Here is a 15,695-nt window from a genome sequence, read left to right as displayed (position 1 = left end):
GACCATTTGCCAACGTGCAGGGTTTGATGACTCGTGTTTTTGGCTGACCTGAATTAGATAACTCTTGATTTATGTTGATTACAGAACGATGACTCGGCCCGTCTTGCTGAATTGAAGGAGAAACTCGAAATTTGGAAATATCTGCAAAAATTTTGCAATTCTGTCCGATATGAGGAAAAAATTAATGTATTTTTAACTTTGCTAGAAAAATATTACTCAGTTTGTGTTGCCAAGCTTTCGAAGATTTACTTTAATTTTTGTCTTTTCGCTAGAGATAACTCGCAATATTTGGTCTGTTTAAGAAACAGAACTTATAATTTGTTCATCAATTTAAAGGCGATAATTTAAGAATGAGGAAGAAATCTCGTAATTTTGCGTTTCAGTTCATCTTATTTGTTGCATTAATTTTAATGAAGATATCATGATTTTAATCCTATTCTACGAGGAGATAACATTCGATTCGTTTGTTAGAAATTTTGATTTTTATAATTTCGTGGCAAATTCATCTCATCCGCTAAAGCGCTTTAGTAAACCAAAAATTCTGTTTAATCATCTCCAGATTTTCATCGAAGTCCTTGTCACATAAAATCTGCATGATGACTGAATTAAAATCTCATTCTTCTAAGCTTAGTTTAACGTTAACAAGCAAATCAAAATTCAGTGAAAGTTCAAGTAATATTACATCCCATAAGCAAAATTCATGTCTGTTCGACCTGAATGAACTCTGTTGTATAAGCCAGTCGAGATCTGGTGATAAGCACTAAAATTGAATTAGAATATTAGTCTAACAGGTAGCGCAATGTTGGACCTGATCTTTCAGACTGATCGAAGAAGAACTTTCAAATGAAATATTTCATAGAGAAAGGTCATGAAATATAAAATTATCGTGATTACAATAGTATTTTTAAATATTTTAGAACTAAATCTAATGCTTTCCCATGAAACTTTTATCTAATGTTGATGAATTGTACTTTGAAGCACTGAGGTTGGGAAGTATTTTTTTAAATGAGCGCTAAAAACTTGAAATCCTAATCTTTTCCAGTTGTATTGATGTAGTGTAATCTTGAATTACGTTTATCTGTTCGTCAAACATGACTGGCGCGACCTGTATTCCGAACCTTATGCGATGTTGCAATTTGTTATTGCTTAGGCTGTGGTCGCACGGCAGTAAATTCAACTATACATCTGAAAGCAACTCCTACGAGGTGAAAAATTTGCAAATGAATGTAAAAGTCTTGTTTAGCGAAGCATCTCACCGAGTTGGAAAGAATGCGAGAAAATGAAGAGTATCATTCCAAGCAGACGACGAGCATTGTTCAGTCAGGACTCTGATCTTGAGCTCATGCCTCAAGGGTTGCTTACTCTGAAACATTAAAGAAAAAAGCCCGACCTTGCATCGTTTCTTGCAGAGAAAGAAAGCAGTGGCACGCTGTTAATCAAATCTGATGCTCCAGAAGAAATTTAATCTTCTCCCTCGTCTTGCTTTAATAAGAATGAGTGAGGCCTCCTCTAGGTCCATGTGCTAGGGTGTCTAGCTTGCGGTACAACAGGACACAAAAACGTCGAAAAAACTGACCTTTCTCATAATAAATTTCCCAGCAGTAGTCGGTTGATTCGACCACAATTTACCTACATTCACTGGAACGAAAAAGCATCTGATTTATTCGAGAATACATCTTATAAAATCAGCGAAAATGCGAAAATTGCCTTGAAATATTATGTTTGGGAATCAAATCTATCCATTTTTTTATTACGTACATCAAACAATATTACCGCCGAAAAAACTTTAGTTGGCATTTTTTTCATTTAACGATCAATTAATCAGGCCAACGTTCAATAGTTTGTGTCAAGTGGATGTTCTGGATTGTTTGCTAGACTCTCACTGAGTTTTTATTCGCAAGGCTCACACAAGATTATTTGTTCGCTAGACTCACATTAGATTATTTGTTCACTAGGCTCACAGAAGATTACATTTGTTCGCCAGGTTCACACAAGAATATTTGTTCGCTAAGCTCACAAAAGATTATTTGTTCGCCAGGTTCACGCAAGATTATTTGTTCGCTAGACTCGCACAAGATTATTTGTACGTTCGGGGCTGAGTGTGGATGAGGGTGGAGGGATGTAGCAAGTGCCTCAATTGCAGGAAAACACGCAATCGTCAGCCAAACGAGCCGCTCGTCTTGGAAAGTAAAAATTCAAATCGAAAGTTCAGATCATGGAGTAACGCTCGTGTTTTTTGTGTACACAGTCAACTCATTTAACGAAACCACTATGTAACTTTCACCTGTCGAGTAACTGACACCTTCAAATGACAGTCTCCGTGTGACTGTTGCTGAGTAGATGTGGTCACCCGGCAGTAAATTCAACTGTATACAATTCAACCATACATACGAATATATACACTGTGTGACCGTCACTGTGTAGCTGTCAGTTTGGAGTGATTAGGATTTTCCGCAATTTTTTTTTTTGTCTTTAAAATGACTTCATATAATTGCAGTTCAGAACTTAAATTTTCGTCCCTGAGAATTATAATATGAGAACTTTAATTAGATTTTCTCTTACCTTCATGAATGTAAATGAAACATTTCAGAAAAAATATAAATTTGGAAATTAGTCTGAATACATAGTTATTGTAGACTTTTTCATATATATATTTTGCCCCAGATTTTCTGATTATTTTCCTGCTACAATGTCAGCATTTTATTCCAATTGACGCATCTTTTCATTTCTTAAAAAATTTTACTTGTGTTTTTGTTTATTAACTGCATGTCTTTCGTTTTATAGATGCCATTCACTGCAGTTTCCTTGAATCTATGTGTTCGTCATGTATTTTTCATTGTAGTAAGTCCATGAAACAAATTACGTACAACCTTTGAATTTTACCCAACATTTCATATAATTGATACATTCGAAAGTTCATATATTTCTAAATGCCACTCATGGTACTATTTTAACTCCATGGAAAATGGCTTGACTTGAGAATTTGCGTTCAATAGAAAAAAACTTAATGGTATTAGTGCTTCGTGTTGTATTGATTGTACTTTCTTATACCATGCTTCACAGTGTCAAGTATCAGGTTACTTCCATAATAAACAGCCGTTTTTTCCCCTCCTGTTTCTGCCTCGAATTCGAAATAAATTATAAATTTTAAGTGAATTGTTTGCCGTGGCAATTAGGAATACTTGTTGCACCGTAATAAATAATGTATTGTCATGCTATTCCAACGAAATATGTCTTTGAATTACTAATAGACTATTATGCATTTTTTCAACACAGACTCTTGCAATTATTCTCAAATGCTGATGAAAATATTGTGATGCAATAATAATGTTGCATGATAACATTGCAATGAAATATTATCATCATATTCATCTTTTTGCTTCGAAAATTCGTCGTGAAGTTAATCTTCGGAGTAGGAATTTTTCCACGATTTATCCTGTCACAATTGTACATTGTACAATGATCACACTATAATGTTATAACTTTACTATCTCCATAAAACGGTCACAATACTTTGACTTTCTTCACACACATTCTTTCCTCATTCTCATGCTTTACTATGGCTTCCTCATACGCACAAATTCTTTCCTCATGTTTTACTATAACTTTTGCTACTCACCTTTATGGCTCTCCCTTTTATTTGTTTATATTTAGGTTATCTGTATTTTGAGTTAATTTTATTCAGGTTCACCTTTATGTCAATATTTTGAAATTACGTTTATACTTCTTTCATTTACAGCATCTATTTTCTCAAGCCGGTCCTTTATTACTTCACTCACTATTATATACAAATGCTGATAACTCCCCCGCTCGCCTTTCACTCACTACAATTAAATCCCTCTGTACTTTTCTCCAAATCCAGCCCATTTGTACTCACTCCCATTTATGCACACTTGTTGTGCACAATTTGCGCTCTCATCCGCCGTGGGCTTTCTTCTATCGTCTGCACCACGTCCCCGTGACATGTGCCCCACGTCCCCGTGACATGTACCCCACGTCCCCGTGACATGTGCCCCACGTCCCCGTGACATGCGCCCCACGTCCCCGTGACATGTACCCCACGTCCCCGTGACATGTGCCCCACGTCCCCGTGACATGTGCCCCACGCCCCCGTGACACGTCCCCCACGTCCCCGTGACACGCTCTGCCCGCAGGCACGGCCGGGCGCTGTGGGTGGCGCGTATGGGCAGCGTGCGTATCTCGTCGCAGGCGCCGTGGGTGCAGGAGCGACTCATCGTCGGCATGGTCAAGTCCGTCGTCAAGGGCAGCCAGATGGTCCTCGTTAAGGTGAGTGACGCGTCAAAATTCATAACAAACGAATAAAATACTCTGTATATTTTATAATCAACTTTTAATTCTCTTCTCGTACTTTACTCTGAAATTTTCAATCTGACTCTGAAAATTTTCAAACCTCGTCAATCTTTAATAGATCTAGAAACTTAATAGCAAACGATTAAAATACTTTGTATATTTTATAATTATCTTTTAATTCTTTGAAATACTCGTACTTTACTCTGTACATTTTCAAACCGACAGGAAGGCTGATAGAGGATTGAAGTTACATCAGTTTGTTGGGGCTGATCAGTTGAAATAGATAGCATTATTTTAAATTCCAATAGATATAGCATCCAGCTTCATCTTCATGCTGTAAATAGAATAAATTTTTGTCTACAATAGCCAGCCGTCAGATCAACTTGCCATAGCGATGATGTCATTGCGAAGTTTTTAAAATCTAATATAGATTTTTTTCTATATTTTGGACTTGTGTTTGAAGCCAGGCTTTTTTAATGAGGATCATCAGGCTCTATTTCACAAAACCTGTCTTGCCTGTAAATTTTGTGTACAATTTTGGAAGAAACGTGAAAATTTTATTCACTGTGGTTTGAGCATAAAACATTGTAAAACGTCGGGATATAAATAATAAATATTGTAAAAACGTAGGGATAAATTAGTTTGAAAATGTAATCGCAATTTTGATACGTTTATTAACATTTTATTGCCATAACAAATCAAAATTTCCGTTTAATTTGTAACGAAGCTAACAAATGTTTTTTTTCGAGTTTCAGTAGTATTTTAATCAGTATTTCTTTAGTTCGTGATTTATAGCAATAGCAAGGAGACGACTTTTTTAAAACGAGGTTTTCGAATATCGGTCGTTATCTTTTTCCAACAACGCCAAGTTGACCAACTGGTCTGTTGTAAACTGGTCTGGACTGGTAATTCTTTCGTTGCTCGATGTATTAAACGTTGTTTTGAACCGCTCAGCGGATAACATTCCACTATCACAAACAAGTCGTCCTTTGAAACTATTTGAAGATTTTGCTATAATTATTATCTCTGGTATTAGCTATTATTACAATTTCATGTTGGAAGTGCCTGACTTCCTGGAATAGATCAAATGTCAAAGTAAATTAAAACTTTCATTCTAAGTTATTACATTCATTTATGGGAAATTTGTTCACAAAAGTAAAGAAGAATTTTAGTTCGGCATGACTCCTGCGTTAATAAAACATAAATGAAATTTGTAAGCCATCAGAAGCGAGGTAGTCCTGACGATTTAATCCTAACGGGAGCGCAGGAATTAATCAATTTTGACGGCGGATCAAACATTGATTGGTTTGTGTGAATGCCATCAAGAATGCCAGCCTCGCTACAGTAACCTGTTCGATGCCTTTACTGATTAGGCTGGTAATTGACGATATATTGCTGAACTCGGTCCTGTCTTTGCCGTTGTTCTAAATTGGACATGAATCGAGAAAAAAATTTTATTTTATCAGTTCTTCAGTTCGTCGTTTAGATTAAATATGAAAGTAAATTGAAGGCTTTCATTCTAAGCTATTTCATTCATATGACCCGGGACGAGGTATATGCAGGCAGAGTCGTAATGGAAGCAACACATTCGAGAAGAATAGTCCTAAAATTAATCGTAATAATCTTACAACTTAGCAATTCATTGAAACTATGATATAGAAGTATTCTGTGTATTATATTGCTGAAACGATGAGTGAAAACTCAGCTTGACAATAATTTTGAGAATTTTTTTTACAAATAAGAAACACAAAAAATAAAAATGCCTACAAACATGGAAGGCAATAGATAAGATTGTTGTCTCACTTTGCAAAATATTCAGTTCAATTTGCCCTCGTCACCATTGAAGCGCATGGTGATTAACTAGCGTCAGTGAAGGAGAATTTGGAATTGTTGATGAATTCGTAGAAAGCCAAAATTTGTAATGGCACCACAAGTTTTTCCGTACTTCCTAGCTTTCAAAAAATTCTAATTTTAGCCACGCATGTAAAATTTCATGGATTATTTGTGTATATGTAAACCAATTTTTTATATATCTTTTATCTTTATTTTAGTTACTATCTTTTTCATATATGTTACTTATCGTATCTGTCCAGCTTGAGGAAGAAGTCCAGCTAAGCGACTACGTGCGGCCGGTGTGTCTCGGTTCTCACCACAACTCGTCTCAACTCATGTCTCGCAACTGCCGAGCTCTGGGCTGGGGCACGAGACGTAAGTTTAGCCTTACAATGTTTAGGTCTCAAACGTGAGACTTAAAAATAAAAATTATTTAAACTGGAGGTATTTTATCGGCATATCGAAATCTTTCATCATGAAACGCATATTTTATCTGGTAAAAGATTTAACCGAGAAATAGATGCAGTTCAGGATGTATTCTAAATCCTGAGGTGCGTATTTTTTAGTGATTGTTTCAAACTATTTGGATACCATGAGAATGAAAATCTTTTTGAGTAATCTTGGTCTTCAGAATAATTAAAAAATTGCGGAGATAGTTATAGGAAATATGGATTTCCTCTTTCAGGAAATATTGAAGTATAAATCTATTCATAAGGCTTCACAGCGAGGTTTTCGCTGGGAAATTTTGGTCAAGCTTTCTGGGTCAACGCGGCAGCTCTGGACGCTGCCGGCCACCTCGATCTCGATCAAACCATGGCGGTTAACTGGGGTATCGCGCGCAATATTTTTTGAGCGCATTTCCGGGGCACTTCCTTTTAACGCCTGAAGCGGACCAGGTTAATGCAGACAAAACCTGCACCATCAAATTCCTTTATATAAATTTCTTCTATCCAAGTAGTTCGGTTTTGGTTCTTTGTCATCGAATAAACCGCTTAAGTGAGAATTATGACTCAAGGGGAAATTTTTATGTTAAATCGAAAGTTAATAATATGCGTTTAAAAATTACCTTTTAAAGACAACACTTCTGAACAATCCAGTGTATTGGATGTTGCACATGTACAATGAATTTCTAATTTTATTTTCAAATATTGAAAAGAAAAATTATTTTTCAAAATTTTTTTAAGATATCAAAATTATGTAAATTTTCAAAATTATTTATTCTGTCAATTGAATCACGCATTGTCTCTGACTTTGCAATTGTGCAAAATTTCAGATCAATTGGACAGGTCAAATTGTGTCATATATGGATTATAAGATTTGTAGCAGACGAAATTATTCTTTAATTTTTTTAATAATGAAAAAAAATTGTTGTTTTTTTTAATTTATAAAATTATTTATTCTGTCAATTGAATCATGCATTGTCTCCAACTTTACGCAAGTGTGCCAAATTTCAGATCGATTGGACAGGTAGAAGTGTNCGACGCCTACATTTTTTCTTCACAGTACTGACAGTAGCACACCCGAGAACTATGCACCTGTCTCTTATACACATCTTTATTGTGTCAATTGATTCATGCATTGTCTCCAACTTTACGCAAGTGTGCCAAATTTCAGATCGATTGGACAGGTAGAAGTGTGTTAAATATCGATTATAAGATTTGTAGCAGACAGACAGACAGACAAACAAACAAGAAGTGAAGTTAAAAAGAAGTCTTGTAAAAACGTGTTACTCGATTGCGACATAACGTGCTTTCAAAAAAATTTCTCCTTCGGATATGTTTTTCTCACCTGTGCATTAAATCAACGTTTATTGACGACGTATGTTAAAGTTCTCAAAGGTCACCATGCATTAGTTAAATGCGATAATATAAATCAACGTTAGACGTTTTCAGTAAGAAGCTTAGAGCTCTGCAGATATTAGGCCTTATGAGCAGCCGTATGTCTCCGGTCCTCACGGCGTCGTCGGAAAGAGCCTCGATATTTTAGGCAGGCCGCAACTGAAGGCCATTTTCGCAAAGGATGCTTCAAAGGGCCCGAGCTGAGCAACAAGTGCGGAGGGAGGTCGACGTTCCAATTCATTGATTGGTATCGGAAGTATCATTTTCTGCGAGCGTCAACTCAAAATTAATTAATCGCATGCCGCGAGTTTGCAGTTCGACTACCTTTATTTGAGATGCGATTGGGAGGCGTTGCCTTGAGAGTCTTGAACTCATAGAATTAAAGCCATGTTCGCTCCTAATTTGTTATTCATGAGCGATTTGGACGAAGATTGATAAGCTGAATATAATTTTACGCTTTCATTCGACGAGCCAGACTCAGATATGAACAACTAAACTGATTTTGAAACTCTGAACTGACAAACAACCGTTCAACAGATTGTCAAAAAAACTAAAGTGGTTGTCAAAGAAACTCTAATCTAATTGTATTAGTAAACCAACTTCATAGTTAGAAGGATGCTGCAATTGAGACATTGAAGTTTTTATCGGAGATTTGTCGCATGATTTGCCCTGGCTTCCTTTTTGTTCTAGAGCAAATCAATTTTCAATGTGTCACGCATGTGGAAAGTTCGGCCATTGCCCAATCATTTTCCTTATCCAACGATGCAGCCGCGACATAGAATTACAAAAACTCCAAAACTGGCCAACGAGTTTCCGATGTGAGAACTTTTGCGAACGCAACTCACGTCAGAAATGAGCTGTTGTTGACTTTTTAACTTTTTGGTTTTGAGTTTTCTCGACTAGAACCCTTTTATTTGTTCCGAAATATAGGTTTTACCCGTAGCTACGGATATCAAATAAAAAGAACTCTCTTAGTAGTTGCGAACATCCATAAAAAAATTACCCTCAATCTATTTTCGGCAAAAACTTAACATTTTATGGACATTCACCTAACCCATTTCTTACTTCAAAGTAAAAGTCCTCAACAGATGAGGCTGCACAAACATAAAGTCCTCAAAAGGCTGCACAAACATAACCTCGCTGTATGTTCCATCAATAACTCAAAAGGATGGTTTTTAGCTTTCCCTCGTGTTAATCTAATAATTTTATATCGAATAGTGGTGTTTGTTTGCTTTATTGTATGTCGGGAACAGACCTCGACACGCGCTTGTTCAACGTGAGCTGTGACGCCGGCACGGCGCTAAGAAAAGCAGTTTACAGCGAAAGTCGATCCCGAGAATGGCATTATAGCGACAATCCCGGCAAATAGCGCGGGCTTATCCTTAAGCAAATAAGACTACAATTCCCGGTAGGAAACGACACCGCAAACTGGCAAACGACTGACGTGCACATATTGCAGGCTATTAATTGGCAGTCGATGGACACTCGTGGCGCTATTGGTTGATGGACATGAATGACGCCGGTGGTCAAAAGACATTCGCGACACTATTGATTGATGGACATGAATGACGCCGATTGTCAATATAAATTTGTGACACAATTGATTGATGGACATGAATGACGCCGATTAGTTCTCATAAGCGTCATTCATAATCCACGAATGACGCCTATAAGAATTAAGCCAGAATAGCTAAATGTTGTCTGCCTGTTCCACATATGACCACTTTCATTATACTGTAATTTCATTGAAGTTTGCCATAGCCTGATAATGAGGTCGGACGTTCAACAACATTTTTAGTGGAGTGCTTCAACGGCCGAGCATAGGCGTACCTTGTATTGTATTCACTTATGCGCATTAATTCACTTCTAAACGCGCATGTGTGGAACTGTAGATGTCAAAGGCCTCTCAGATCTAGCGTCTTACTGAAGATCGATAAACGTTAAACTTGGACCAAAAGTTCTAGCAGAGACCATCTGGCCCTTGTGGAGCTATAAAATACGCCAAATCTTTTGCTAAGAACGCTGTAAATCTTTTAAGAATGTCACTGGATTCTGCAGGGAAGCTTTTGTGTGCGCACTAACATTGAAGTGTTAGTGGGGGAACGACTTTTGGAATGCTCGTGCCTAAGATGCGGAACTCTTGTAAATCCGGTATATACCAAGCAGTGATTTGTATATCGATTACTGCCATGAACCATGCAGTAATTTCCAAATCCAATATTGGCTGTACCATGCAATTTTTCCCATTTTGGATAGCAGGGACAGGGGTTGATTATAATAAGGGAAACACCTGACATTTGATATTGTATTTTTGAACATGTTGTAAACAATGAAAACTTGACATATTTTCAGGTTCATTGTTTTTATTGCTGTTAACTGATAGTTTATCCTTGCACAGATATTTTTAGTAAATTTATGTGTCCATAATCTAATCTACAACATATAAATGGCAAACCTCTCTGACTTTCAAATAGGCCAAATTGTTGGCGCCCATATGACAGATGCTAGTGTGACAGAAAGTTCCCGAATGCCTAACGTTTCTAGAGGTACTGTCTCAAAAGTAATGACTGCTTTTGAAAGAAAAGGAAAAACGTCCTCAACAAAGCACAGGTAGGTCTGGCCGAAAGTCGAAGTTGTCTGAGGGAAACCTAAATCGAAATAGTGAGGGACAATCGAAAGACCACGGCTGTTAAAATTACTGCAGAACCTAGAGAACCCAGTTTCCATAAAGATCGTCCGCCGAGAGCTGCACAGATCTGGATTCTATGGATGAGCAACAATTAGAAACCTCTGGTTTCAACTATAAATGCTTCAAAGCGTTTAAGGTGGTGCCAAAACCTCCAGAATTGATCTCTCAAGCAGTGGAAATAAACTATTCCCTCTGGAATCATCGTTTACCTTATTTCCAACCTCTGGCCGAGTTTACGTTTGCAGACAGATAAAGGAGTCATTTAATCCCGACTGCCTCCTCCCAACCGTAAAACTTGGTGGGGGGATCTGTGATGATCTGGGGTGCTATTAATTCATAATATCTGTGGCGAGGTTTGCTTGTTTGTTTCTCCCGTCATTGCATGTATTCTTTGAAAAAAACATAGTTTGAAGGAATGTAATAAATCACCGTCGTAACGATTTTTCCTCTTCATAATCTAATTCATATTATTTCAATTAGACACGTATATGGTGAAGGAATGATTGCTCCTTACTCGCTTTAGTGTTACCGCTATCTGAATCTAATAGATTTTCTATTAGCTTTACTTATTCTTTATGAAAATTTCATACAAAATGTATCATTGATTTATTTGATTAAAATGCGTTTTACCTGCAGCGAGGCACTCGTGCCGATGGGCGGCAGTCCCTGATCGTGATGAGTAGCCAATTTTAATGGCCGTCGCATGGCCGTCGCTTGACCATCACTGGCCTTCGCTTGGCCATCGCATGGCCGTCGCCTGGCCATCGCTTGACCATCACTGGTCTTCGCTTGGCCATCGCATGGCCGTCGCATGACCGTCGCTTGACCGTCGCATGATCGTTGCTTGGCCATCGCACGCTGTCACTGGCCATTGCTTGACCGTCACTGGTCATTGTGGTCGTGGCGTGATCATCACCGGCAAACGCATGGCCATAACTGCCGTCACTGATCGTTGTTTGGTCGTCACTTCCTCGTCACTGGCCGTATCACGGCCGTCGCATAGCCGTAACTGGCTTTCATGGGTCGTCGCATGGCCGTCACACGGCCGTCACTTGGCCGTGCCTAACACACCCATAATTTTTGCAAGAGATAGCTGAGCTTGAGTCAGAGCTCGGGATCACAATATTGGACCAATGGAGCGTGTCAGAGCGCAATGCCAGGGAGAGCTCACAAGCGAGCACCCATGAAACGCTTGCAATTTATGACCGACATTTCGTTGTGGACGTGGCGTCTGGAGGAATGGTCCATAAGATTAGTTCAGTGCCGTTGAAGAACGGCGCTGCTGCTTCTGAAACTTCGTCTGATTTAGGCCGCCGCGAGCGCCTTCCCTTTAACGCGTTGTATTTGCCCTGCCGTGACCTTATGTATAACGCGAACGATCTCATTGAATCCAATTTGGAATTATTTGCTACATCTTTTTTTAGGTTTGTCACTTATTAAATTGAAAACGAACTTAAACTGGCCAATTTAATATGACCGTTAAATTTTTGGGACCTCCGTATAAAACTCCTCATTCACAAAAATCATTCGAAAATAAAAAAATCATTCGAAAAATCATAAAAAAATAAGCTCTGTTTTATCTAGATTATTCTGGATCAACAATCTTTGACTTTACTTGAGATATTCAAATTTACAGTTTTTATATTAGGTTGAATAAATCCTTTCTCTCGCGTGAAAGTTCAGACTTTATCATCGGTTAAGAAGTATGACACTCGGATATCGTTACCATTGGCTGCCAAACTATTCACTCATATAACCAACTTCACATTTTCATTACTATTATTGTAATTGATAGATTCGTATCCTTTCAATTGATATATTTTCATCAATTCACTCCATATATTTCCATTAATTCACTTTATATGTTTCCATTAATTTACCTGATATATTTCTATCCTTTTAATTAATATATTTCAATACTTTATACCGTTATGATCTGCAATGACATCAAACCTGAGACAAACGAGCCACTCAAGGACGCCTTTCTTGCTACATTTCCATCATGGTCTTGGCAAGAGACATCCGCTGGATGTGGCTTAAGACTGGCTTTAAAATACACGCAAGTAATGGAAATTATATTAGGCGAGGCAATTCCGCATAGTCCTGCATCGCTGGCCACAAGACAAAGTGCGCGGATGAATCATTAATTCGGACAAATTGCCTGGCTCAACAAACTAAAGCGATTTATTGAGTATCCGTCCTTCAGAAAACCGAAAGGTGCCGGGTTTTCCTGGCTGTTTTCCTTCACGTGTTTGTCATAAAAATGAAGCACTGGAAGGAACTCTGTAGGAAGCATATCACCGTAATTAGGCTCACTTTTCAAACAACTTAAAAACATTACTCTCAGGCCACGACGCTAGAATTTTAGCAATTATTGCAAGTTTTACCTAGTTAATTAATATAATGTGGCGATGGCTTGCCAGGTTCACGAGTTTTAAAGACTTTCCATGGCTTGCTCCGGCAAAACACATTCTAGAAAGTGAAATGATTGAATGACGTTATTTTCTTACGTATGACACAATTTATTTTGATTGCCTAAATAGACAGTCAGGGAGCATTAGTTGTTTTAAGTTGAAAGCGCATAACATCAATTAATCAAGCGAATCTTTTTCTTAAATATTTATCATTTCTATTCATTTTCTTCTTGCAAATTCTACTTTTATACTGTCATCTCAGTCTAATTTCTGAAAAAAAACTTTCAGGAAACCGGCTGGAAACGAAAGCCGCATTAATAAATATCACAAACTAGCTCTATTCCAAGTCACCGTTATGTAAAATTAGTCATAAAGAAAGACGATGATTGCTTAATAATAATTATTATGGTAATGAAATGTTAATACGAACATCATACATGCCTGCTACGGCTCAGCTCATATGAAGGTCTTGATCGCAGAATCAGCTGGTCAACGGCTCGCTCTTGTGAGTTCGAGTTGTTCTGTTTGGTTATTGTTTCGCTAATTGGTGGCACGGCGCTCATTTTAGTCTTAATTGAGCCATTGCTTGCGATAATTACGCATGAGTGATGAACTAATTGCATGATGCAGCTGCTACGCTAGCGCCCACGCAGTCAAGCTAAGAATAAGGTTGAAGTGAACATTTAAGTGCTGCAATGAGAACAAAAGGGGACGTGAACACAAGAGTGAATAAACACTCGGAGCAACATGGAAGAGTGTTAACGTGCATTTTAATGACATTTGGATTGCTATGGGAGGAACGGAAAACAGTTTTGCGTGATGAGGACAAAACAGTATTGTGACACTGAGTGTTAGTACGTAGATAATGTAATTTTTATAAAGTTTGTTAGTTTGTCTGTGTTTTTGAAGTTTTTCAGCCATAGAATTCTTTTGCTATCGTCTCAAAAATATGCATTATGTCCTCATATGAAGAAGAAACATCGTTGTAATTTATAGTAATATCAAGTATAACAATCGTTTTACGCTCATCGCACAATGCTCATCGCATAATTCTTGCCGTATCTAAAAATCGGGAAGTGACTTGTAGAAAAAATGTCGTTCCTGTATGACAGACGCATGCCTTTTCAGACTGCCGAGTTAAGGTGCTGTGCCAATAAACTCTGCAGCAAGGAACTCTACAACACTGAGTTGAATTTGCCAAGTCAACCGGTTATCTTCCTCGAACAACTTCTCGGTACTGCTATGAAGGTTAACCTACTGGCCACCACAAAATTGGAGTGGCTACTAGTACTACGCTTGACAAATTACCGCATGAACGTTTTCCCGACTAATGGACTAATGGAATGTTATATTACGCGATCGAAATATTCTCACAGATCGGAATTCATACGGAATTTTTGTCTGGATACAAATTAACTGTAATTATCGCCTTTCGTCAGGTAGAGCTGCGGTGAACGCGTGCTTGAGTGTCCTGGAAAGCAATTAAATAATTAAAAATTGTATAGTATTCATTGTTATAAATTAAACTTTTTACGGATAGAGAGATGAAATCATGCAAGCACATGTCGGTTAGTCTGCCAAGACGATGCTGTTTAAAAATATTTCAGCTGTTATTGTAAGCTGTAAGCTACGCATCAAAGGAAGTGTGATGGCCTTTTAGTGAGATGAGATCTGAGGTTCAAGCAACAATGTTATTGAAATCAAATATAGACCAGTGATACTAACGCGTCTGACGAGGCATTGACTGCTTGCTGACGTTGTTGGCTTAGGGGTTTTACAGTTATGCTAAATAGCTAGACATTTTTCCAAACACTTTTCGGGGCCCAAAATTAGCCTATTAATTGGTTGGTAAATGTCAACCGCTTATTACCGCAGGTGTTGAAATCAGATTCAATAGTTCGGTGGTGCTAACATGCGTCTACACTATTGATTGTACCTGTGGACTGCAAGAAAATCTATAAAAAAAACGACCATCGGAACAATTTTCGGGTTGGAATAAATCAATATCTGAAGTAGTCACTAATTCTACGTGACCATATTTCGGTCGGCGAAAATGGGGGGCGAAAATTACTTTTTTGATGGGAAATTTAATGCTTTTAACGATTTTTTCCTCATTATTTTCGATGCAAAATACCTGTTTCATTCGTAATGCGTTCTGAGAAGTAAAGCTAGCCCAGAAACGAATGATCAAATTACGTTCATAAATGTTTAAATATGACAAAAAGTGTACTCACAAATACCAAATATCTCGAGCTTGAGTAGCACGATGAATCAATGCAACAATTCTTGTGAATGTCACGCCAAAATAAAAACTTTTCTATCCATCTTTCATAAGATTGTACAGTAATTCAAACGAAATTTTTAGATGTACGTTAGAAACCTTTCAACGTCGATTATTTTTAACTACAAATTTAGAGATCAATTTTATTATTTTCTTCATTTTTCCACTCCTATTCTTCCTCTCTCTTCGTGTCATGCTACCAAGATAATGTTCCTATTCCTGTAAATGTCAGATCAGTGGCCTGACCTAGACCTGCACTCAATATATAATCATTAGATTATTTATTCCTGTCAGTGCATGCAATAGGAAATCAGGAGTGCGGTCACCAA

General features: G+C 37.7%; 1 protein-coding gene across 1 annotated transcript in view; it reads left to right on the top strand.

Moving 5' to 3' along the window:
• LOC108678779 (atrial natriuretic peptide-converting enzyme) overlaps positions 1-15,695 on the top strand; it is a 111,687-nt gene that overhangs the window by 75,602 nt on the left and 20,390 nt on the right. The window contains exons 16-17 of the mRNA XM_047882783.1: positions 4,155-4,287; positions 6,405-6,519. Coding sequence (XP_047738739.1) covers positions 4,155-4,287; positions 6,405-6,519 — 248 coding nt within the window. The remainder of the gene's footprint in view (positions 1-4,154; positions 4,288-6,404; positions 6,520-15,695) is intronic.

Source organism: Hyalella azteca, unplaced genomic scaffold, assembly GCF_000764305.2.
Source record: "Hyalella azteca isolate HAZT.00-mixed unplaced genomic scaffold, Hazt_2.0.2 contig11277, whole genome shotgun sequence".
Lineage (NCBI taxonomy): Eukaryota > Metazoa > Arthropoda > Malacostraca > Amphipoda > Hyalellidae > Hyalella > Hyalella azteca.
This window is presented reverse-complemented; position numbering and strand designations above follow the sequence as displayed.